Source organism: Camelus bactrianus, chromosome 9 (assembly GCF_048773025.1).
Source record: "Camelus bactrianus isolate YW-2024 breed Bactrian camel chromosome 9, ASM4877302v1, whole genome shotgun sequence".
In the NCBI taxonomy this organism is placed as follows: Eukaryota; Metazoa; Chordata; class Mammalia; order Artiodactyla; family Camelidae; genus Camelus; species Camelus bactrianus.
The window spans coordinates 59,184,229-59,209,147 of record NC_133547.1 but is presented as its reverse complement, the minus strand read 5'-3'; the positions used below and the strand labels follow the sequence as shown (position 1 = coordinate 59,209,147).

General features: G+C 48.2%; 1 protein-coding gene across 8 annotated transcripts in view; it reads left to right on the top strand.

The window, feature by feature from the left end:
- The window catches only part of ZFHX3 (zinc finger homeobox 3), a 237,038-nt gene that overhangs the window by 119,786 nt on the left and 92,333 nt on the right, over positions 1–24,919 (top strand). For all 8 annotated transcript variants that reach the window (XM_074370501.1, XM_074370498.1, XM_074370496.1 and 5 more), the window contains one exon: positions 22,077–22,308. In XM_074370501.1, coding sequence (XP_074226602.1) covers positions 22,077–22,308 — 232 coding nt within the window. The remainder of the gene's footprint in view (positions 1–22,076; positions 22,309–24,919) is intronic.

Genomic DNA, 24,919 nt, shown 5'->3' with positions numbered 1-24,919 from the left:
AATGACAGATTTTTACATCGTGAAGACTTTTTATTTCTGCTTCTTTTCCCTCTGTTAAGCTTAGAAATCCCTTTCCCCTGCCAAGATTGTGTTCACTTATGCTCCCCGTTCATTCTTCTCTGGTTTACTGTTTTGACACTAAACCCCGTAATCCATCTGGAGTTTGTTTTGGTATCTGTTGTGAGACAGGGAGCCCTCCATGTTTATTACTTTCCCAATTGGTTACCCGCCCCGGCCCCATTTACTGAGCCACCCTCCCACCCTCTCCTGCAGTGCTCACACAGGCCACCGCACGGCGCACTCACTTCCTGCTTGGATTTGCTCTTAGACTTTCTCTTGTTTCTTTCATTTGCCTTGACTTGGGCCCCTGCAGAACTGCTGTAATTACTTTGGTTTTGTATTGCCTGGTACTATAAGAATTCTCATCAGTCATCCTTTTAACGTGTTTTTAAGTATCACCTGTTGGTTTTTCTGTATGACTTTTAGACTCGGTGCCGGTGGTGGGGTTGATGGGCGTGACTTCTGCCTCACTCACGTCTTACTGGAAATGGTGGACAGGAGCAGTCCAGTCAGACCATTGTGCTCGCCTGTAGACATTTTCCTCCAGGTGGACTTTCACTCATGATCAGTGTCCTTGGAGCCAGTGTTCCTGAGCACAAAGACACCTGGCCATCCTAGAATCAAATCCTCCTCTCTTCAGACTGTTCACAGGAATATCGTGGGAGACAAACACATGTCATTAATTTCTAATAATTGCTAATCCACCAATTCAGTACTAACAGCAGTAGTGACATTATTTTGTGGAGGAGGGGGGGATTAAGTGGAGAGTTAAGGAAAGAAAGACATGAGTCTCCTGCTCCGTGCTTGGTGAGTGTATGCTTACTTCTAGTGGTTCATGACTTTTCTAAGTGCTCACAACCATCTGCCCCCGGGGGTGGGGGAAGAGGGTACAGCTCAGTGGTAGCCTGCATCCTTAGCATGCATGAGGTCCTGGGTTAAAATTAAAAATACATACATACATATTTAAGTAAACCTAATTCTCCCCATCTTAAAAAAATCTGCTGAAGTGATTTTAGATTTTTGCCACATACAATGCTTCAGTCTTTAATTTTCAGGTGTTTTGGCACCATTAAAAATCAGGAAATGTGCCCCTCTTAAATACTGTTTTATTTTTCTGAATGAGGTAAAACATTGAAATGCATGAGAAAGAATACATTGAAACGTTAAGCAGTTACCTCTAAGGTGGCTGGGGCTGAGTCTTTTTTTTTTTAGAACAGCCCTGAGAACCATGCCTGAGTATAGATGGTCAGCACTCAGGTATCAGCTGCTGTTAACAACACTCCTCTGCATTTAATAACATGCGTCTGTATGCTTTTAAAGTACACACTGAGACCCTGTTTGGAGAGGAGGTATGTTCTGTTTTCCTGTAAAAAAAAAAAAAAATCTAGCTCAATGGATGTGTTTAAGCAGAGGCTGACCACACTGACCTGGGAAACTTACATCTAGCTGAGCGCCCAAGGCTGTCCCTTCTGGTCCCGAGTTCTGTGATTCTAAATGTTTATAGAAGATCTGCCCTCCGCCCACTTGTGAGATGGGATCAGGGTGGTGTGAGAAGAATCTGTGTGATGTGGTTCCATACTCGTGTCATTTTAAAGGCAAATTTATGCAGGTGAAACAATTAGGGAACAAGAGTTAAGTGGTGGGGAAATGAATGCCAGGTATTTAGAGAAGACAGTGGAGTGGAGTGGGCAGCCAGGAAAGGGGCATTTATTGCTTCCTCTCACGTCCTCAGTTTTTCTCTGTGGCAAAGGAAAATGGTAAAGATGAGCATGGGAACCAAGTAAGGCTGGACATTGGGGGACCCCCTAGTTCTCATCCACACTTCCCAGGTTCCTTTCTTATTTCTCTGGGAGCAACTCATTTCCTGTTTCTTTTTGATGTCAGTATATCAAATAGTTAACGGTTGGAATTAAACAAGCCATGTTGTAGATTGGGGAGGTCATGAGCCAAGTGTCCCCCCTCTGTCCGGGTGGTCGGTCTCTTTCTGTCTTGGCGTCCTCTCTCCCCGAGCCAGTCAAATTGCTCCAACCCTCACCTCTGTGCTTTGTTGCTGACTCCAGAAGTACCTTCTGCGGGTGTCACTTTAACACCCTCAGTGAACCCTCAGAAGAGTAGGAAAGGTAAATGTTATTGGAGGAGAGAATTCCAGGCTGATCTCTGAGGAAGGGGCTGGGTTATCAGTAAGCATTGTGGTCCATGGATTTTGAGCATCTTCTACACCTGTGGATGGAGAGTTCCTTTGACCAGCTCAGGTGTCCTGTCATCCTTGCCTCACTGGACAGATAAAGGAGGACTGTCCTCTGTTAAAACCCCATCCCCTTTTCCTCCAGAACATCTTGGTTTTGTTGGGTCTCCTTAGCCCTGCGGTGGGTGGATCTTCAGAGAGCCACCGTGGGTGGGTTTCTCTCCAGAGAAGCCTCCGGCTTGTTCAGCTCTCGACATCTTGCCCCAGGTCACTCTTTGTGAATTATGTTTGGCTGCTCTATTTGACTGCCTTGCGGTTGTCTGTGGGGAAGCAGGATCACAAAGAGCTTGCTAGAGCCAGGAGGCCTGAGTTCAGATCCTGCTCTGCCTTTAATAATGGTGTTAACGTGATTAAGCAGTTCACTCTCGTTTTTGCCGTGCTTCCTCACTTGTGATTTGGAGTCGATCATTGAATTGTAATATTGCAGCCTCACCTTCATCAGGCTGTCGTGAGGATTGGGTGGGTGAATATATGTGGTGGGCACGGCCGCGCTTCGCGTGGAGCGAAGGCTCTGCAGTGTGGGCCTGTGTGCGTCTGTGTTGTGGAGAATCCAGGCATTCAAAACAAAGACGACTCTGACTTTCTAGATAGATACTTTCATTAGGTACTTCTGTTTGCACGAAGAGACAGTTATCCCTTTTAAAAGATATTTTTATTTTACTTAACAACATTGTAACCAGAAGGTGGAGCTTCGTTCCCCTCCTCTTGACTGGGGGCTGGACTTAGTGACGCAACTCTGATGAATCAAATGTGGAAAGGGAGGGAGAGTAACGGGCCACGGAAGAGCCTGGCAGGACCACCCTTCACCGAGTGATGGAGGTTAAATGGCCAGGGAGAAGTCACGTTGACGTCACGTCCCGCTAGGTGACGCATTTGGAAGGGTACTCTCTACAAATCCGTAGCCTCAGTCAAATCGTGAGAAAACACCCGAGAAACTGCAGTTGAGGGATGCTCTGCGAATACCTGGCTAGCACTCTTCTGAAGTGTCGAGGTCGCTGAGCTGGGGGAGCTGCACAGGTTGAAGGAGGTGTCACATCTCAGTGCTGGGTGGGATCCTGCTTTGGACCTGGGCACAGAAGAAGGGCATGAGTGGAAAAACAATAAAGGATATAAAGTCTGTCCTTCAGTGACAATACTGGACCATTGTCAACTTCTTGTTTTTGACAGATGTCCTGGATGTTAAGACGTAAGATGTTGACAGCAGGGGAAGCTGGGTGAGGGCATGTGGGAACTCCATACTGTCTTTGCAGCTCTTCTGTGCATCTGAAACCATTTCAAACTAAAAAGACTTTAAAAACCAAACAGAAACAACTAAAAAACCCATGATACATGCTTGTTTGAAAAATACATCATCAGTTTTAAAGACTATGAAGTAAAAGTGGGAGCCGCACCCCTGCCTCCTGTCCCCTGTTGCTGCACCTCTTGGGGGCAGACTGGTTGTGAGCAGCTGGTGTTCCTTCCAGACCTGCTTCTACGTGCAGGTAAATGCTGGTATTAAAAATCATAAAAAGGCTTTTTTTTTTTTAGCCGCCATTCTGATTATATGCGTTATACATTGCCAGCCTTTTCATTTTAGTACAACACTTTTCCAAATTCCTTGTTGGGCATATTTTGGCCCTTCCATAAGACTTATTTAAAACGGTGTTTGTTTAGCCAGGGCTTAATTTTATTTTCCACTCAAACTTCTAACCCATCCAGGTCCCATTTATGTTGCCTCTGCCCTTGCCAGTCTTTCTAAAGCCTCCCAAATTAGCATCATCTGAGAATTTAATTAACTTGCTGTTTACTAACCCTCTCCTTTCAAGATAATTAATGAGGATGTGAAGTGACACTGGGCCTGACACTGCTCCCAGGGCACCTGGGCAGGCCCCCACCAGAACGGGCCCTATGGGGCCGCCATCTCCCCCTTGTTTACCTGCAGCCGGTGCCCCGGCCGCGTGGCCACACTGGGCGCAGGTACAGATGGCGAATGTTTGCTTAAAATCAGACTTTCCTACCTCACCCTTTATCCACCTGTTTTCTGCCTTGTTAATTAAAAAGCCTCATTTTACTTAGAATGGAATGCTTATTTTTTGTGTGTGCATTATTCCCCAGAGTCTACATTACCGGGCTTGAAATTAAACTGGCTGAGAGAGTCAGGTGTTACAACTCCCTTCTGTTTCTGTAAGAGTGGCAGCGTGGCATCTCGTGCATTTCTGCCCTGCCCCCAGCTTTGTACTTAATCCAGGAAGCTGGAGGTTGTCATCAGCCTAGAATTCAGTGCTGCCACTGGAACTTGCTGTGATGATGGCTGTGTTCTGTATCTGCATTAACATGGTAGACGCTAGCCCTGTGGGGCTATGAGTGCTTGAAATGTCGCTTGTGTGACTGAGGACTGGAACTTGTCATTTAAATGTACACAGTCACAAGTGGCTCATGGCTACCATTTTGGACAGCTGCTGTCATACTCTTTTATCTGCCTTGGGTTCTCTGTGGCGGGTCTGAAACTCCTGGCAGTTTCTATATACTCCCCAACAGCTTTCTTCTCTGGCAGAGAAGGTAGCCTGATTTCTCCATCACGTATGGCAAACTGTAATTAGGAAGGTAAGTTTTCCAAGGGAAAAAGATGTTACTTTCTAAATCCAAATGTAAATGACTTGGATTATCCGTGTCACTGAGCGCTTCATTCATGCAGATAATTGAGAATTGACAGTGTCCTTTTCCCTCAATTACTTCCTGATAGTTCCGTATGTTACAATGGGAGGAACATGGAGCTGTTTTTAAATAGCTATGTTAATGTCCTCATTAATTTTACCTTTTCCTACCAATTAACACATATTAACTCATGTGGCAGAATTAAGTTGGCCTCCCTCGTGAAGCCACATTCATCCCAAACACCCTTATCTCCCGAGCGTGGTGGAGCTCAGCTTTTTGCCTTCGGTTTTACGGGGTACCTCGCCAATAGGGGCACTGGTTTTCAGGGTGATCTTTGCACTGGATTATTTACAGTGTGGCGTAACCAACGCCGATCCAGGACGAGAAGACCCGGGGTCGACTTGCATGGCCTCCACTCACAAGCCACATTGTCCTTTACTCATGGCACAGCCCCACGGTGACTAAACCAAGTGCCTGCAGGGGGCCATATGGGCATCATGCACTGGTGCTCCTGCTGCCCTGGAGAGTGCCTACCCCACCTGACCCAGATCATTGTAAAATAGACTCAGAAGATCTCAGTTACATGGGAAGGAAATTCACAGATTTTAAAGTGTTAATTGTTCATTAAGAATTTTTTTAAACTCCAAGAGTTCTGCAGCTCAGACCTTTAGTCTCCCCAGTTGCTGCCAATTCACCAGCTTTGACTTAACTCTCCTGTGTCCTGTAGACAGTGAAGAAAGGTGTCTGTCTCCCCTTAATTTCACAAGGTAGTTGGGACAGTCAGTTGAGCTAAAGAAGGACCAAACCCTTTGAAGTCTGTATAGGGCTAGATACACGTAGATGGTGTTATTGAGAGAACATTTAAATATTTCATTTTTCTAAATCCAGACTTCCTGACCACTCATTGCTGGATGTCAAGTTCATTGCTGGCATCCTCCTTTTAAGAGATGCTGAGGAAGCAAGAGCTTGGCGTGCAGGAAAATACCCAGGGATGAGCGTGACCCAATTTTTCACCTTTTCCTTCTGCTTCCTGGCTCTTTAAACATGATTATTTTAAGCTGCTAAAGGGCGCAGAGGGAGCCTACTTTTTTATTGTCATCTGTAATTCTATCATTAGCTTAGTTAAAAATTGAATCGGTTACAGGTATTGTTTAGTTCTGAATAAATGTATAACCTTAACTCTGACTCCTGCAGTGTTGTTCACACGGTTATGGAATGAGATGCAGAACTTGAGAACAGGTGCCTGTGAGTACAGGGTACATTTACACACAAGTTCTTACGTTCAAAGCCTGAAAACAAGGATGAAGGTTAATTGTTCTGGAGGGATTTCATAATTCCGAAGTTAAATGGTACTTGAATTACCGTTGACCTTCAGTTTGAAACAGCTTACTTTTACATCAAGTTCGCATGCCTGACTCTTACTGAGTTTTGACAAGTTGGAAGGAACTTACTGTGCTTGATGAAGTGTGTGTGTGTGTGTGTGTGTGTGTGTGTGTGTGTGTAGGTGGGTAGGTGGGTGGCTTCTCCTGGGTAAATTTTTCACCAAGTTTTACATCCAAGGTTAGCAGATGCCTACCAGAGGGGTATCCAGCCAGTCACTTGTCATTATAAATAAAGTTTTATTGGAACGCAGTCTCCGTCACTGCTTTTGTGCCCTGATGGCAGAGTAAGGCAGTGGTGAGAGACCAGATGACCCTCAGCCTAAAATATTTACCGTACAGATATTTACAGGGAAAGTTGGTTGACAGTTGGTCTCAATGATAGAAACATGTCTTTTTAAGAGGTTGTATTTTTATGAATTCTGGGGGAATTTGGGGCTAAGAAATTATTCTGTCCAAACCATCCTCTGAGATGTAGTTGCCAGCTCAGTCGGCCCTGGTTTGTTTCTGTGATCTTAAGAACCTGCTTATCAGATGTTGAGTGCAGGGGCCCTGGTTTCGTGGTAACTAAACCTGCATCGGCTTCTTGCTCACATACTGCTGGTCATTTTATTCAGTGGACTGCGTAGCTTTCAGGGTTTCTGTGGGAAGGACACTGCTCATTAGTGGATCTGTTCAGCCTTCAGTTTAGCTAAAATCCAAATGCTGTCTCAACCTGAAACAGTGGGTATTATTCTAAATGTTAAGTAATATCGCTCTCCACAAAGACAGCCTGCTCCCCAGTCACGCGAAGCTGTGCACCGTCGTCATTCCTCGCGATGATGCCGTGAAGTGGGTTCTCAGTGTTGCCATCCAGATTTTATCACCGAAGTGGGAAAGGGTGACTGGCTGAAGGTCACATAATAACAAAAAAGCCCACTGGCAGTGTGTGTCACCTCATGAGTCATGTTGGCACTGGGGACTGCAGCTGGCACCAGTGGGACTCACACCTAGAGGCTAGCCAGTCCTGTCTGTCCCATTCTTCCCCAGCAAAACCAGCGATTTCATTAGTGACGTAAGTGAGCAGATGATGCAGTAATTAATTCACCTTTGCGTAGACAGGACCCCAATTAAATCAGATGGTGAAGGAGGCTTTCTGAGTCTTTAAGTGCCTCTTCCAACCAATTATCATCGCACGGCAACTTTTCTTATGTTAATTTTGCCTGACCACTCATGAAATGCGTTCATGTTGATTTCCTCTCTGGAACCTCACAGCCCCTCATCACGTGGTGACGTTCCGTTTTACAATTGAGGAGGGAGCTCAGGGTCAGAGCCCCCCTCCTCTGCATGGCTCCCCGCGCCCATGCCTGTGTTCTCGCCACAGGGTGACATGACTGTTGTGTCACCAGTAGGGGGGCACACGGTCCCTGCCTTCAGGAACCTTCCAGCCTTATTGGAGAATGTGCCACATACCTAAAGCTGATAACCAGTGCTCAGGGTTTCAGTGGGAAAAGATGTGCTATGAGATGAGACTTGGAGTTCAGAGGAGGAAGAATCACCATGGACAGAAGTAGGGGCAGAGATGTGATGCCCAGAAAGGGGAACAGGATTTGGCTGAGCTGAGAACACAGCATGCTCGGGAGGGAATGCGGTGAGCCAGTATCAAACACACATGAGGCTACTGGGGGACCAAGTCAGAAGACAGCAGAGCTGGCTGGAGACGGGGGTGGCGCAGGGGAGGAGAGGTGGATAACACTTCGAGTGGAGGACCTCTCTCATGCGCGGGGAGTGACAAAAGCAGAGTTTCGAGATTCATAGTATCTCTCATTGTTGTGTCAGGAAGCAGGAAGCAGAAACGTGGATAGACAAACAGGGAATGGATGACTCATAAGCTGGAAAAAGAACCACTGAAAAATCGAAGTGTCACCAGAAACTAGACTGGCTGTTGGTTCTTCTGTCCTCATGTTATAGAGTCACCTGGAAAGGTCATTGAAAAATGTGTATTTTAACACTTTCAGCCTTTAAAATAGCTACTAAAAAAAAGAGTATTTGTAGTATGTGATCATACAGGGCAAGCCACTGGATTTGAAAGTCCACAAAGATGCCGCCTACAAATGGAGATGGTGGTGAGTGACTGGCCACATGTTAATACTGTAGTCCTAGGAGGCAACCACAGGTGGCTTGTGCCCAGATGTCACTGTGCCCCAGTCACACCATCCCTACTCACGTGCATGATGTGTGCCACTGCATCCTGGGGCCCAGAGCTGGCCGCATCTCAGCCACTTCTCTCTAGTCTTGCCTTTCCCCCCATTCTCTAGACCTCCCCTAAATACCATCATTTTGCTCAAAGAAAATTTTCCCAGTTTCTAGTTTTATATGTGCAGTTTTCTGAAACTTGGATTCCACTGAAGAAGGTCCCTCCTAGTTCTCCAGCAGGTTTTCTGAACCATCATCTGTCTAGACTGAATCTGACTGTGCCCCCAGCAGACCTCCTGCTGTGGGTCCTGCCCACCTCACCCTGGTGTTTGGGCCTGCTGGGCTAGAATGAAGTTGCTGAATAAAAGGAAGGGATGTTATGGCCAGTGTGCACTAGCTGATGAAAAACCTCCCATTTATCTCACCATTTAAAAATATGTTTAAAAAAAAATCTCATTTAAAAAACAAAAATTCACTGGCTGGCCTCCCAGCCTCATTCTGTTGAGAGGTTGAAAGCAGACCTGGGAGATGGGGTCTTTGGACCACATTGTTGGGAAGACCCTGGAGAGGGTCTGTCACAAGCGGGACCAGCCAGTCCGAAGGCTGGCGAGCCCAGAGTTTAGGCATAAAGTGGAAGGGAAGGGGGCACATCTGAGTCTTCAGCTTCTGAGCCTGTGTGGGGAATGAATCAGTCCTTCCTTGCAGATCCCAGAACTTGAAAATTGATGAAAGTGTCGAACATAACTAATTCCTTAGGGTGCAGATAGCGGCAGTTCTCAGCACACAGGAGGATGGGAAACTCAGGAAGAAAATAAAAATATATGTGTGTATGTTTGACAAAATGAACAAAAGTCCTTATCCTGATTCTTCAGACGTGGAGATGGTCCAGCTGCTCAGCCGTGCGTGCTGGGGGTGCCCCCGGCGCCACCTTCCCAGTGTCTGAGTGCTATCATGTCACTCCTTTGACTCTAGTAGACGTTTTACGTTTAGAATGAAACTCTGCACTAAATTGTTTTTACCTACAAAGGCGTGGTGGACACTGTGAACTTATCCTCGGGGTTCTTGCCGTTGAGCCACTCACCCTGAGAGGCGTCTGTGCAGTTTGCTCTCCAGCCCTTTCTTCTGTGATCATTTGGATGTTCTAGCTGCTTCTCGGTATATCCAAGTCTTGTAGTTATTTATCAGATTAGTAGTAAGAGAGCTCTTGTAAGAGGACAGTGAAACTACATCTGTGTAAATACATTGAGGTGTGGAGACGAAACAGAGGCTAGAATGACAGTGATGGACCCCTCTGGCTGGGGGAGGTTTGCCTGATTTGGAGGGGCTTGGACAGCACTTTTGTGATCCATATGCTAAATTAATGAAGTCACTAAATATAGCCATTCATAGTAGTTATTGCCTGCCAAACACTCTTACTTAAACATGCCACGTGTATTAGCAGACATATTTTAGTCCCCAAGCCCCAGACTTCTGTCTCGGCCATCAAGGACTGCAGAGCCCCTTGTCAAAGTCCAGTGAGGCATATGCTGAAAAGGACGATTCATGGTGGGCCCAGGGGACGGTCACCTGTGCTCTGCCATCCCAGAGGCCAGGAGATGAAGTTCTAGCTCGGGTGTGATGGGGAGAGACTTCCAGGCCGAGGTGCTGTCCCCCTGCTCGGAGAGTCATGCAGCATTTCAGCAGGTGAAGGAGGTGTCAGGGAAGGTGTCCAAGCGAGAGAGCCACGAAGACCAGAAAGATGAAGGTTGGTGGACAGAGTGGGAACTACCAGGCATCTGACTGCACGTGGCATGAGGAGTGGAGGGTCGAAATCTGAGATGGAGGAAGGGAATTGGACTCGATTAGACAGGTCTTGAGTGCCAAGCTGAAGACCAAGAGCAATGGTGGAGCATGAGAGGATTTTTTTTTATTGGCTCAGACTTTCAGGCAACCATTTTTAAGCACTGGCCACGGATCAGGAGCTGTGTGTGCTGAGTGCTAAGATGGAAAGACCCAGCTTGGTCTCCCCGCCTGGGTGGTGCTGTTAGTGTGTGGTGGCAGAGAGGGGGGTGGTTTGAAACACAATGAGATAAGTAAGGCGTGGATGCTGCCTGTGGCTGGCGGGGCCCAGAGGAGGGAGTGGAGGAGCCGGAGCCGGGAAGGGCTTTGGAGAAGGAGTGGCCTTGAGCTGGGTCTTTGCACAGAGGAGGGCTCTGATCTCTCTAGCTATACATTTATTTTCTTTTATTCTGCTCGTCCCATTACCGTTAAAAAAAACCCGTTATTCTCATTTCACTTTGTTCACAATATGAAACTGTTCACTTTTGCAGTTCACTCGTGTGTGACCCATTGTGTGACCTTTTCCAGCTAATAAAACGGAGTTTTCACGTGGGCCTCATTCTTTTGGTTTCGTTATTCCCAGAGTCCTTGCATTATGGAGCAGGTGGGTGGTGGGCTCTGATTCAAACCTCAGGGAAAATAGAGGTTTTATAGATAATGGGCACTGAAGTGTTTCTGGTCCAAAAAGACCAGTAACTTGCCAACTTACTCGCCCTCTAAGACGGTGGTCATCGGGTGAGCTTGGCTGCGGCCCGGAGTTCCTGTCGATCCACCCGGGGCTGGAAGGGTCCCAGGGGGTGCTCATGATCTTGGTCCAGGGGCTGCACTTTGGGAACCTCTGCTCGCAGCCACATGGCCACTGGGGAAAGGCACTTCTGTCTTTCTGGTGGGACCTTCTTTTGCGTGGCCCTTTCTCAAGGACTTCCGTGGTGGGCTCTCTTCCTGACCAGTCACAGCAGGAACAGGAGTGAAGACGCACAGTGGCCTCCAGGGGAGGGAAGAGGGCTCTGCAGACTCCCCACGAGCCCTCGGGGTTATCCTGTGAGAATTCGGGCTCCTGCAAGGCCTGTGCTGATGAGCTGGGGTTCTAGACTCTTGACTTTCCTCCTCCTCATCTCTGAGGGTGCCCCTATTCTCAAGACCAAGACTTGAGGTCAGAAACAGACATCACCCGTGAAGAGCAGCAGGTTCCTTCTGGTCTGTCTTTAGTCCACAGCCCCCCCAGGGTGGCAGTCGAACATCAAGACTCAGCCTGGCCTTCCTTCTCTCCTTCTGTGAGAGTTCCCTCTTGTGATCTGGAAACAGCATTGAGGGGATGAGGGTACTAATACTCAGTGACAGCCCAAGGGAGGCCGGCAGATACCAGTGTCCTCCAGGCCAAAGGATGCTCCCCGTCTTTGAGCTCATGCCCATTGGAATGATTAATCGATGTCCTCGACTCTGCTGGACAATTAAGGAGAGCAGGAGAAGGAGGGAAAAGTCTTCAGTTAGAGCTAATTTGGCACCATATTGTTTTCTGTTAATCTATTTTGTTTTCTGTCCGTCTGTCCCAAGGGACGGGTGCCTTGCTGCTTGCTGAAGCGTGCATAACTAATGTCCTCATTAAGGGCTGATCTGTTTATCAGGGCCCTATGAGGAAGCCAGCCTGCCAAACCTAGGCGCAAGCTGGGGGCCTCTGGCTCCCTCTGGGCCTGAGCCCCACCTCATTAAGCTGGTCCGGGCTATTGATTGGAAGCCTGTGTTTGGAAGAGTCTTACTTACTCCATGCATTATCTTGACAGATTGATCAGACCTGATTGAGAACCTCTTAAAGGAACGAACAGCTGTAATGGGAAAGTTGGACTCTGTCATCCGTTAGGATGATTCTGGGAGCAAGAAGAACAAGTCTGACATCTTGGAGCAATTGTATTTACAATTAACATGGCTGAAAACGATTGCCTCTATTGATCCCCCTTCCTGCAATTACAGCCCCATTGTTTACATTCCAGCACTTCAGTTATAAAAAGGAAATTCAATAATTATTGCATTATTTAAAGTTAAAGTGCCACAGAGTTTGCTGGCTACGCTTGCTGGTTGATTTAACGTTCAGTAAAATCCATGCTGAGCTCTCCATCTTGAGGCCGAACAATATCGGCTTTTAATGAGACTTAAAAAGCGGGGAGAAGGAGAGCAAAACCCAGGGCACAGGGTGTTTGTCTGGGTTATTTATTGGGGGGACCCTGGAAGCAGGGCAGAGAAACTAGCTGTGTCATCATTCACAAAACTCTGTCCCCTCTCACCGCATGACTGTCCGCGCTCCAGCCAGCTGTCTCCTGGTCTGTCGGCCCACCTTCCTCGAAGAAGCATTTTTCTCTTTTCACTCTCTTGGCCCCTTGTCCCCCTCCCACAGGTGTAACTTATCTTCTTCAACCTTCCACAAAATCCCTGAAGTTTCAGGAGGCAGGGTGCAGTGTCTCAGCAGTCAGAAAGGACGACATCAAAGGCATTTGTTTAGAGAGAATTTTTCCCTTCCGCCTGGTCACTCTCCCATTTCTGTCTCAAGGGGAAAAAGTGGAATAAAAATTAAGCTCCTCTTAGAAGGAGGAAATCAGCGCTGGGCATGCTCACTGCCCCCGGCCCATCGCACACCAGCGGCCCGTGTCTTCTCCTGTAACGAAGGTGATGAGGGTATTTGTCAGCAGATCATGGGAGCTTGAGAGAAGCCTCCAGGTTTGAGCAGCAAACTCATGCCCTCAGCAGCAGCAGCAGCAACCAGAAATTCCAGAGACTAGGAGGCATGTTAAAGATCATTTTATTTTTTTCTCGTGTTTGGTTGAAAGTCTCCCGTGGGCTTGGTTCCAGCAAGACATCTGGACAGGTGCGCGCAGCGGGATGCAGAGCTCGGGAGGGAAAAGTGATGCCTCATGCCTCACCATCAAGAGTCACACTTTCAGCAGCAGCCCCAGGAAATCTCCGACTGCAGGTGTGAAAGGGGGAGAGCAAGACGAATCGAGCCAAGTCCGACGTTTATGACGTATGTGGAGCAGGCTAGTAGCAGGCAGCCACTTCCGTGTGACTTTTCATTAAAGAGGTGAACTCTTGTGTGCAGGCATTGCGTGATTTATTGAGGGCTGTTTGCTAGAATCTGAAATACACTTTAGAAAGAGGCGAGTGATGCAGAGATTTTAGGCCTGGGACGTTTTCCTTCTTAGAGGAGAATATCTCCACGTATTCTGACTTGGATCTCTGTTCCATGGCAGTTGCTGTCCAAAGCAGTGTTCTCAGAGTGTGATCCCAGACGAGCAGCATCAGCGTCTCCTGGGGAGGTTGTTAGAAATGCAGATTTTCAGTCCCCACCTCAGAAACCCCTGGGTGGGCCCCACAGTCTGTGCTGTTGCTGCTGCTGCTGCTGCTGCTGCTACTGCTGCTGCTGCACGGTCCAGTTAGAGCCCCGCTGAGCTAGAGCACCACCTGCATCATTAACCACCAAGCCTATGGCATTGTACCTGCCGATCAGAAGCCAAGGAGCAAAACCCGGGCTCAAGGTAGGAAGACGATGACTGTGCCAAATATTCAGGTAGTCCTTCACGTCTTGCTTGCTCATGTGGTTTTTAAAAATTGCCTCCGAGGAAGACAGGGCATGTATAAACATCTGTGTTTTACACATGATGTAATGCACCTGTGTTGACCACCAGACAAATATTTCTGCTGTGTTGATTGTCATGGAACTGGAGATAGAAATAATCAAATCCTTCAGAGTGGATTTGGGGAATCAAGGAAGCGTCTATCAGCCGTTTCAGTCGAGCTCTCCTTTCCTGGTCTTCACCTGGGATGTTGGCAGACATGATGAACAAGGTTTCTGATTTTCATTCTGTTGGCACCTGATGGGTAGAGAGCTCTATATGTGGTTCTGTGGCAGGGACGTGGGTCTGGGGTGTGGATCCTGGCTCTGCCTGCACCAGCAGCATGACTTTGGGCAAGTGACTTAAAATAAAATAAAAATTAAGCACTTTTTGTAAGGAAGAGATTGGCCCCATGTGTGCGCAGTATCCCCTCTATTTCATAATTTCTATACGTCACAGTTTCTTTACTGTCAATAGGGGATTCTTCTTCGGGGCTGAAGAGGGAGTGGTTGGTAGAGGTGAGGGGGATTCCCCAGGAACAGGGCAGGAGAGATTGGTCATAAGGACGGAAATGTCAAATAGGTAAATTCAGTAGACATTCATTTCTACTCCTAATCCCAAAGCTGAACTAGTTTGAAAAATACCGATAGTAATAATAGCCTTATTAATTATGGAGGGGAACCATGTGTCAGGCACTTTATATGAATGACCCCATTGACTCCTCCCTGCGGTGCTGCAAGGAGGTTCTGGTATTGTTGCAACAGTGCAGATGAGGAAACTGAAGCCCAACCAGTGTGTATAACTTGCCCAAGGGAGCACAGAGCGAGGGTTTTCCCCCGGCTTGCCTAAGTCGAGAGTGTACCTTAGACCACATCATGGCAACAGTGTGAAGTGGAGTTGAATGAGGACCAGCTTGAGTAGCATGTATATGGCGGCCTTTGTTTTGTGTGGGGCTCATATTTGTGAGAGCTGGAAGGTGGCACTGGGGAAGGAACACGTTGGAATGAGCAAACAGTTGCTGTTCCCAGAGCCTTCCCCTCGAGAGGGGGTTGTCTTCAGACCCCAGGAGCTTTGGGTAGTTCCTGGAGGGTAGTCATTTTGATGTTAGCCTGGTGGGACCCACTTGGTTTTTTCCCCCCACCTCGGACCTCCCTTGGCTTCCGAGCTCCATGCAGATGCTCATTTGACCATCATAAAAACTAGCCCTCATTTTGCCTGTGACCTCATGCTCTGATGGGCCCCTTCCTTGGGCGGACTCCTGCACACACTGATAAGGCTTCCTCTGTGTATACGGTTGTGCCACTTTCCTTTCTGGAGTTTTCCCAACAGAGGGAAATGAAATCTGTTACAAGAAGGCATCACCATTCTGTAACAGTCCATGTTTGGATTTTTCTAGAAAAGATTCACAGCCAAGGCAGATAGATGGTTACAGATTTATGCTTGCTTTTCTTCTAGACTTTACTATACTTCTCTCAAGGAACATTCATCTTGGGACTTTTGAATGAGGAAAAGTCATTCACACAAGCGAAGGGATGCAGGGGTGGGAAGTCTCGGCTCCGGCCTTGGAGCTCGGATGCTGAGAGCGAAGTCGTGGCTTTTTCCGGGGCGTGAGGAGTCTGGCCTAGAAACCAGAAAATAGGTCAGAGTAACACAAATGGATGGATCTAAGGGAACATTTTTACTTCCTTTCACTTTCTCTTGTAAATCATGGTCAGGGCTTACATCTTACGCTGTCTGCGGGGCTCCCACGGTGAAATAGGGCTAAATTAGCATGTGCCAAGGATGAGGGCATGAGTGGGTGAAAAGCCAGCATTAAACAGAAAATACATATATATTTAGATTGACCTTCCGGAAGCTTTCCTAAGACTGTGACATTATATTTGGAATAGTCACACAGCCCCTGACATAAAAAATTAACTGCCCCACTTCCAGGTTGCATTAGACCTGAAACAATGTCTTTTTTAGGCATTCAAGGTGAATCCCTGGGTCTGGGGAGTCTCATGTTCTAGAATGCATCATTGCAGCGTAGCTGGACAGTGTGGACCTGGCATCCAGCCCCGGGTTTCTTCCACGATCTGTGAGCTGTTGGCAGGAGGGAGTCCCATGACCTCTCTGAGCTGTGGGTTTCTCCAAGGACAGGAGCCCAGCGCTGCCCACCTCGGGCTGTCATGAGAAAATTAAGCGTGTGAAGGTGCTTCCTCAGCAGTAAATGCCATGCACGGGTCCAATGTGAATTAACACCCACGTACTCCTTCCATGTTCCATCTTAGTGGGTAATTATCAGTCTCCTTCTGGACCCTCATCTTACTGTTCCTCCTCACTGGCAGTGCTGGTGAGGTTTTTATAGTCCTTGCCCCAAGCCCCTGGCTTGCTGTGGCTAACAGTTCTTTCCCTCCAGAGGCCTGATGCAACAGCGGCCTCTTCCATCGGGGACCTCCGCTTTATGGATGGAGAGGCCCTTCCACCTGCCTGTGCGGAAGAGCGCTGCTGAGCCTACAGGTGTGTCGGGGGCCTTTCTGGACGTGCACCATGGGGCTGCTTCTCTGTGGTGTTGGGGAGTCTGATGTCCCCTGGGGTAGCCTGCTTGCTCTGAGGGATGCCCGGGAGCTGCTTTACCCCCTCAAAGAGCTTCACTGTTTGATTTGCTATCCAAGTGCAGTTGCGTTGTGTCTGTGGGAAAAAGTGTTGAGAGGTGGGCGTACGTGTGCTCATAGTAACAGGTGTGATTCCCTGAGAAAACTCCACTTGGGAATCCTGTGTGTTTTCATTTGTGAGTGTGTGTGTGCGTGTGTGTGTGTCAGAGTATGGCCCATTTCTACTTTATAAGGGAGGATTTGACAAACCCTAATCAATATTTTGCATTCCATGCATGAAGAACCAGATGTTAGAAGTTTCCTATTGTGGGAGAGGAGGAGGGAGCCAGGGCCCCTCCAGATTTATAGAAATCAATGTTCTCTGACAGAAGTTGGTTAGTTTTCCTGGGAAACAAGTAACAGGAACACATTTTTTTGATTTTCGTGATGAGTTATTTTCTAACAAGAGCCCTCTTTTCGTCTGTCTGACTTTCAGTCGTTGGCCAGGGTGGACGAGCCCGACATATTAATGGGGTGGAGTCCCACCAAGTAACGCGGCCTGGCTCCTTTCCTTTCCTTTTTTTAATTATTAATTTGCTTTTTGCACTCGGCCTTCCGTGCCAGACTCATTATTTGAGGTGCCTCTTAGTATTGTACTGAGGTCTTTTCTTTTCCAAGTTCTTCCCCATGAACCAGACCCAGAAAGGAAGAGGTGGGCGTTGGATGTTTCCATGTCAGTGAGGCGGGAGCGTCGCCTTCCGGCTAAACTAAGACTTGATGAGCATTTTAAAAATAGAAGTAGCTCTGACGAGATCAGACTGGTGGACAGGAAAAGGTCTCTGACCAGCGCCGGGGCGCCTGCGCTCCCTTGTTTCCAGCACAGGGTGCTGACCACCTGGTGTGTGTGAGCCCGGTTCCTGCTTGCCAGCGGTGCGCGCGGTCTGTTTTCTGCTGCACAGTGGTTAATTTGAAAAAGTTGTAGTTTGTTGGGCTCTTTTTCTGCTTCTGTTTATGACTCAAACTGGATACTTATTTCCTGTTTCTAGGTCATTGTGCTTTCTCGAGCTTTCAGGAGATGAATCCTCTTGTCAAGTCTAGACGTTTCTTTAGGTGGAAACCACCGCACACTTGCCGTTCATGTAACCCAGTGTTGGGCAGGCAGTTTCTAAACCAGCCAGTGAGATTGGGGGAAATCAGAGAAGCCCTGCGCAGTTTAAGGTTATAGGAGAGGCTGGAGAGACCAAGTGCGTTTGGCTGGACCTCCGTGGTCGCCCTTCTTTGGCTCCGTCCATCTTCCTTTCTTGATTTGCTAGTTGGTCCTGCCTCTTCGTTATTAGTGGGTAGATGCTGATTTTTCTTGAGTGAGCCAGTGATTTTCGTCCATCCAGCCGGAGGGTGTATTCTCGCAGTGGTGTTCGAGCCAAAGGGAAGCCCTCCTCAATCCCTTGACGTGTCTGCCAAGTCACCACCATCACTGCCTTGTCACCTGCAGGGTAAGGCCCTGGGGTTGGGCACATTCTGTGTGTGTGAGTTTACATGGTGTCTTGTAGGCACTTACAATCTAATCAAAACCAAACCCTGCCAAGTGCGCTCAGTGGCCAGTGTTCCTTGGGTCCACATGTGGCACACGTGCCTTACAGCACACTAACCACAGTTGAAGTTACTGGTCTGTTTTTTTTTTAAACTGTACACCTGACCTGATAGAGGTGAGCAATGAAGAATCCTGAACATCGAGTAAAGAAAAATGGAAAAAGCCAAACAAGACCTGGGTCCCCCTTCCCGAGGATGGGAATGCTCTGTGATGGAGGGGGAGTCCAGGATTTGTGTGGGAGAAGGATTTCCTTCCTTCCTGCCTGCCGAGGAGAGCAAGAACTCCGAAAGGAAGCAGCTCCTTCACTGAGTGGTCCACTGGGATCTGTGCCTTGGTGGAGTCTTCATATATTACAGTGAATTTAATTAAATACATTGTGATCCCAACTGAGGGTATTCTAATTAGCTGGGTCAGGAACAAATCATTCTCCCTCCTTCTCCAAATGAAAACATCTACTCTCTTCTGCAGGGAAGGCATGTCCTTGGCTGACTGGCTTGCCCCTCGGAGTCCTCATCAGCCTCTCCAGGCATCCCCCGCCGCCAATAGCTTCTTATTAGGCAGGTTCCAGGGGTGGGATTCTGGGGATGGGAGAATGCCTCTTGGGAGGGAGAAGACGTCAAGCCAACGAGGTCAGGGCTGTGACCCACTGAAGGCCTGGGAAATGACCAGATGGTGTGGGGAAGGTCACAGAAGGTAGGACCCTGCTGTTACCATTGGGCCCCCGTTTGCTCCAGGTTCAGCCTGAGAAATACGGGAGCGAGAGCTTACAAAATGTGGTGAGAACAGGGTCTGCCACACACAGGTAGACCTCAAGAAACTCCAGTTGTGAGTGGAAGTTTGGGTTGGGATATAACCTTTATAAACAAGTGTTTCCTAGGAACCAAGAAATAGTTTGTTCTGGATTTGTGTATGTGTGTCTTGGAGGATTAACTTGGAGTGCAAAAGCAAGCTTGGAATTTTGAATTAACCTTTGTGCAGTCTCTAAGAGAGGACCCTCAGTGTTCCCTACGACAGCGTCAGTGAGAGAGGCCGTGGCCCTGGTTCCCACATTTCCTTTTATTCTTTCCTCTACTGTTTGTAGTCCCTTCCAAAATGGTTCTCAAATGGGAGACAAAAGAATTCCTGGTGGTGGAAGAGATTGCCACTGACCAGCCTGAGCTCAAGGGTGGAGTGGTTTGGGGACATCATCATAGGAGTTTTGTTTTTTTTTTTTTAAGCAGGGGTCCCCAGTATGTTTATTTCAGCTCAAGATTTCTACAGCCGTGTCACCCAAGAACCCATGGATTTGAGGATGAAAGACGTCTGACATCTCAACCCCCAACCAACTCTTTTTGGCGATGTTATCCTCTCTTCTGGCTCTGAGACTGGAAACCCCAGCCGTTTGGGAAAGAACCTTCACATCCATATTAAAATTTTATGTTTAAGATTCAGAGCCTTATTGCAAGGAAGTCCTGTCACGGGAAGGTGATGGGAAGTTGGGGTTAAGGCTTAAGTGACTCTTGCTTGGATTTCCTAGTTTACGATACCACTAGAAGCCCTTGAGAGAACTTACTGCTTTGGATTCCATGGGTTTTGGTTTTTTTTTTTCCCCTCATTACCTGTCATTCAGTCAGTTTTTGTCGAAACTGTAATAAACGTACTTCTTTGGGTCTCAGTGATCCAGGATGCAGTTCCTGGCTCTTGTACACTTTTTCTTTTCCTCAATCCCAAGTCAGACCCTTGCTCCCAGGAATATCCTGGTCCGGCTTTGGCATTCGGGGTCCTTGTGCAGAAGTTGGGGAGAATGCGTGCGGACGGGCTTCTTGCCACTTTGCATCTAGCCCATCAGACCTGCCTTCTCCCCAGGGTGGCCGCCTCCAGGAGACGTGGCTCTGGTGCTGTCCGTCCTCCTGAAGCGCTCTGCAAGGGGTCTTACATCAGAGGAAGCAAACTGTTTAAAAAAAAAAATAGCTCAAATTTATTTCAAGAAAAGTATCTTTTTATTTTCAGTTGTTGTAATTTGACAGTTAACATTGAACTTGCTAATTCTTCAGACTCCTTCTGGTGTGATTGCTCTAGGACAGCTCTTACTGGGGGAGATACTGTTTTGTTCCAAGGGTCTGCACTTGAGTGTATTAAATCACCCATTTCAGGGGAGGACAGGATTGTTCCCTGCTGGTACCTGTGTAGTCTGTCACATTGTCACCTGCAAGTTGGCCCCAGAGCATAACTTATCATGGAGCCGTGTTGCTGGTTTACATGATTGAGGACCTGGGCCTCCCTCTGCTTCCCGGCGATAGTTTGTCTACAGCTCTCTGTTGGTGCATTCATATTTCCTCCTCCAGTGAGGTCCAAATGTGCTTCTGGAGTGTTCACACTTTTCCAGTGAACAGAGGATGTGTGCATGTGAGCACATGAGTCTCAGAGCCGTGTCACCGGACAGGAAGTGCTGGTGGGGTCGCTCTGGTATTGTCAGTGCTGGGCAGAGCGCAGAACGTCCTGACTGCTTTGCTCTCTGAGTGTCTTGCATTTTAATCTGGACAAGAAAGATAGCCAAGCAGGACCAGAAACAGTTACCAAGGCGTGGGCATCCAACAGAACAAGTGCAGTCAGAGGGGAGAGGGGCAGCACAAAGCAGTTCCAAGGCATCTGTCGTGTACTCTGTGTAGCTCCATGGGCCAGGCTCTGGGGACAGGCGTGGGGGTGAGGGCCAGGAGAAAGAGGGAAGGTCATGACATAAGCACATGAAACACTTACGTGATCTGAATTTCTTCCCCCGAAAGAATGCTGCGGGATGTGAGACCTGGGTTCTAGTTCTTTCTCTCTCCCACTACCTAGCTGGGTTACCTTGGGTCAGCTGCTTAAACTTTTTGGTCTTGTTTCCCCTGCTTCATATGTACCCAATAGAAAAATTCCTTCTTCCCCCAAAATAAGTCTTTTGAAATGAAGGAGATGGCTTTCCTCTACCAGGAACATATCAGTTTCCTAATTGTTAATTAAAGAAAGTCCATAGCTTTCAGCATATTCTCAAAGAGGCCCCCAAAGGATGTGAATTTTGTGCTTGGATAATCCTTAAGTCTTCTCCGAGACACAGAAGTCCAGGGGCTACTGTTTCCATGACCTCCTCTGTTTTGTGCTCCAAACTTTACTCCTGTGTGTTCCTATTTCCCGCCTGCTCTTGGGCGTCCACGTTCTGGACTCAGAGTACTGTGTCTGCACAAACACAACAGTGTCATTTTGACCATCTGAGCACTAAGCCAAAGGACCCTGAGATGTTGACAGGGAACTAGTCTGGAGAAATTTATTTTCCTGTCATATTTTTAATCCAGAGGAAAACCTAATTTGGGGTTCTCCTAATAAATAGACAAGCTCTAAATATGAAAACCTGAGTCATGTTTCTTGTGAAATAGCCCACCAGCAGCTTTGGCTGGTGTGTTACTGACCTAGGATTCTCTACAGTTAAGGTGACCACGTAGATTATCACCTAAAGTGGGAGCTGGCTACCTTTTTCTGTAAAGGGCCAGATGTTGCTGTTTTAGGCTTTACAAGGGGGTGCCGTCTCTGTTGCCAGTAGTGAACTCTGGTGTTCAGAAAGCAGTCATAGACAATGTGTAAATTAACAGGCATGGCTGTGTTCCTTAAAACCTTATTACAGAAATAGACAGAGAGTGGATTTGGCCTTCGGGCCATAGTTTGCTGACCCTTTTCTAAAAAAAAAGGAGGACACTTCGTAGAGTGGAAGGAGGAACCTTTAATTATTGTGCCAGAAAAAAACAGGTTTATACTGGGAGGGTCCAATCCATCAGCGTTGTCAGTGCTCCGACACATCTGGGGGAGACGAGGATGACATTCGGGGTGCTGCTTGTTCTCAGGCTGCTGCAGAGACGGGCATGTTGGGAAAACCAAGCGACCCCTCTCAGGGATCCTATCACCAGGGGCCGCCGGGGCGGAGTGGGCTCGCGGCGCTGGTGGGCTTTCAGGGGTTCACCCACAGCGTGTCCCTGTCCCTTGCCCCCGCAGCACCTGCAGCAGCACGAGAGCGGCGTGGAAGGCGAGAGCTGCTACTACCACTGTGTCCTGTGCAACTACTCCACCAAGGCCAAGCTCAACCTCATCCAGCACGTGCGCTCTATGAAGCACCAGCGCAGCGAGAGCCTGCGAAAGCTGCAGCGGCTGCAGAAGGGCCTTCCGGAGGAGGACGAGGATCTGGGACAGATCTTCACCATCCGCAGGTGCCCCTCCACCGACCCAGGTGAGTGGTCTCTCTGGCCCCGAAGCCCCAGGGCGGCCGGGGGACCTGGATGTTGGCTGCCAGGAGGCCTCCTCGGGGCTTCGTTTGGGTGCAGCTGGCCTGGGTGTTCATTACCAGGCTTACAGGTGACCGTGGTGTTCTGGAAGGATTGTTGCTTCTCTCTTTTTTCAGGGGAACCTGGCACCACTTTGCTTGAGGTGTCACAAGCCACTCCCCGGTGAGCAAGCCAACGGAAAGTGTTTTGTTCTTTCTCCCCAGATTCCTCCAGGGTACGCTGTAGATTCGGTTTATTGGTTGCAGATTGAGATAAAGCAAATACTAAATTTTGTCTTGCTCAGTATTGAGAATGGACAGTTCATGGCCTCAAGTCTGGCCTGTAAGAATGCACTTCAGAGAAGATCGAAGCAACAAGTGCTTGTTAGAAACCTTTCTGTTGTGTGTGAGACTCCGGCTCAGTGCTGTTACTTTACAGAGAGAGTGGAGGGCTTCCGGGGGAGCTCTGCCTCCCAGCCAGCCATCCGGCCCACAGTCACCTTGCTCTGTACTCCCATTCCCACTGGGACCTCACACAGTACAGCCCCCAGTCTTGTCTTTTTTCCAGCCTTCTGGTCTCTTTCTCTCAACTTGGGAACACAGGCAAGAGCCTATGTCTTTAAAAACCATAAAGCAAGAGCTCTCCGTTAATCCTCTGTTCCATTCTGTCTACAAGAGAATCTTTAAGATTCTGAAAGGATCATTCGGTATTGGTCCTGTCGAGTCCCCGCATCTGCCTCTGTAGCCTGTTTCCTCCCATTGTGAGCTACCCTTGAGAAGGTCACCGTTGGCCTTGGGTTGACCCAGCCCAGTGGCTGTGGGCTGGGCCTGTTTCTTTCCGTGGCCTTTGAAATTGAGGCACGGTCCCTTGTCGAAGCGCCCTTCCCTGGGCCCGTTTCCCTCTTGTCCTCCTGCTTCTCCTGACCGTCCTCCACGCCCCTCCCTGGCTCGTGGTCCTGGCCGGGCTCTTGGCTCCCCACCTCTTGAAGCTTTGATGTCCTGGCGTTGCCACACACCCGGCAGACAGCTTCCCGGGCTTCTCATCGGTGCCCCTCCCATGCTGAGCTCACGACTCCCCCCACAGGACCTCTTTCTCCTTCTGGTGGCGCGTGGTCCAGGCCGCCTGGCTGCAGACTCGGGGCTTTTATCTCCCCGCCGCCTGCAGCACCCTCGCAGCCACTGAGCTGTCGTGGCTGTGTGGGGAGTTTAATCCTAATGTTGTCAAATTTCACATTTTTAGACTTTTTAAAGGCAAAAAGTGATGTACACCTTATTATGAAAAATGGCGTGACCCTCCCCAGCCCCCTTCCCCGGAATTCTGGCTTTCAGGTTTACTTGTTCCTTTTGTGACTTCTTTCCTTATTTCTTAATATGCTTCTACTAGTATTTCTTGATTTTCTTGTTTTCTGGTAAGTTGTAGACATTGTCTATTGGCTTCTGTTCTGGAAGATGAGGATTTTACTAGTATGCCATTCTGCAAACCCACACACTGACACTTGTTCACACACCCGTCCACTAACTCATACCGACACCACACACACACCCCACACTCCATACACGCTCTCTCACACACATACATGTACATACACGGATGCAGTGCCCACACGCTCCTCCCAACCACACTCAGCCTTCCCCTCCCTTCATCTTCCATTATGATTAAATAATAATTTGGGGTTGTATTAATATTCAGTGTTTTCATTATTCTAACTCTATAAATATTAATCACAGCTGAGCCATGTAGAGTTTCATAATTTCATTTACTTTCTTGTACAACTTTTTGTTTCCCCTGGTTTTCTAGATACGTATGATTAATTCATGGCCAACCCTCCGCCAGAGCAGACATTTCCTAGTCTCTGAAGGCTCTGCTCTGTCAGTTTGTCTGGAGGTGTCCCTGCCGAGCCCTTACAGACCCCTCTGCCCGTCTGCTCCTGTCCTGGCCGCCCGGCTGCACCTTTGCTCCCTTCTCCGGGAGGAATGACACTGGATCCTCCAGTGCCGGGATATACCAAAATCTGAGACTGCGTCCTCCCTGCTGGAGTAGCTGAGGTTTTGTTATCATAGAGGAAAGACCAGTCCTCCTGACAATCAGTCTAAATTGCTGCTTTGGGAAAGCACTGTGTTGGGTACCGGGGTAATTTCGGTCACCTCCAGGCCACTGCAAGACTGACTATTCCTTCTGTGTATATTTCAAATGCCTCTTTTGGTTAAAGTTGGATCTTAATCTCTGGGGCTTCTGGTTGGTGTCTGACCCCATGCCTCTGCGTGCGAGTGCTCCCAGGGGCCAGGGACAGGGCCCAGCGCCCAGAGATACGTCCATGCCCCAAGACTGAGACCATTGTGCCACCCAGCTGTGGGGGCCCACGTTTGATCATGCCACTCCCCAATATTCTGCTATGAAGTCATTTCACAGGATTCTCCTTCCTCCACCAATATACGCAGACCTATTTATTTCGGGGTTTAAAAGATTTTTTTTTTTTTTTTTTGCCGGCTCTGCATACGTCATTGTTTTAATCTTCCGCTAAAAGCTGGTCCCTTTTGCCCCTGAATTCTTTCTTTCACTCTGCTCAGAATACCCTTT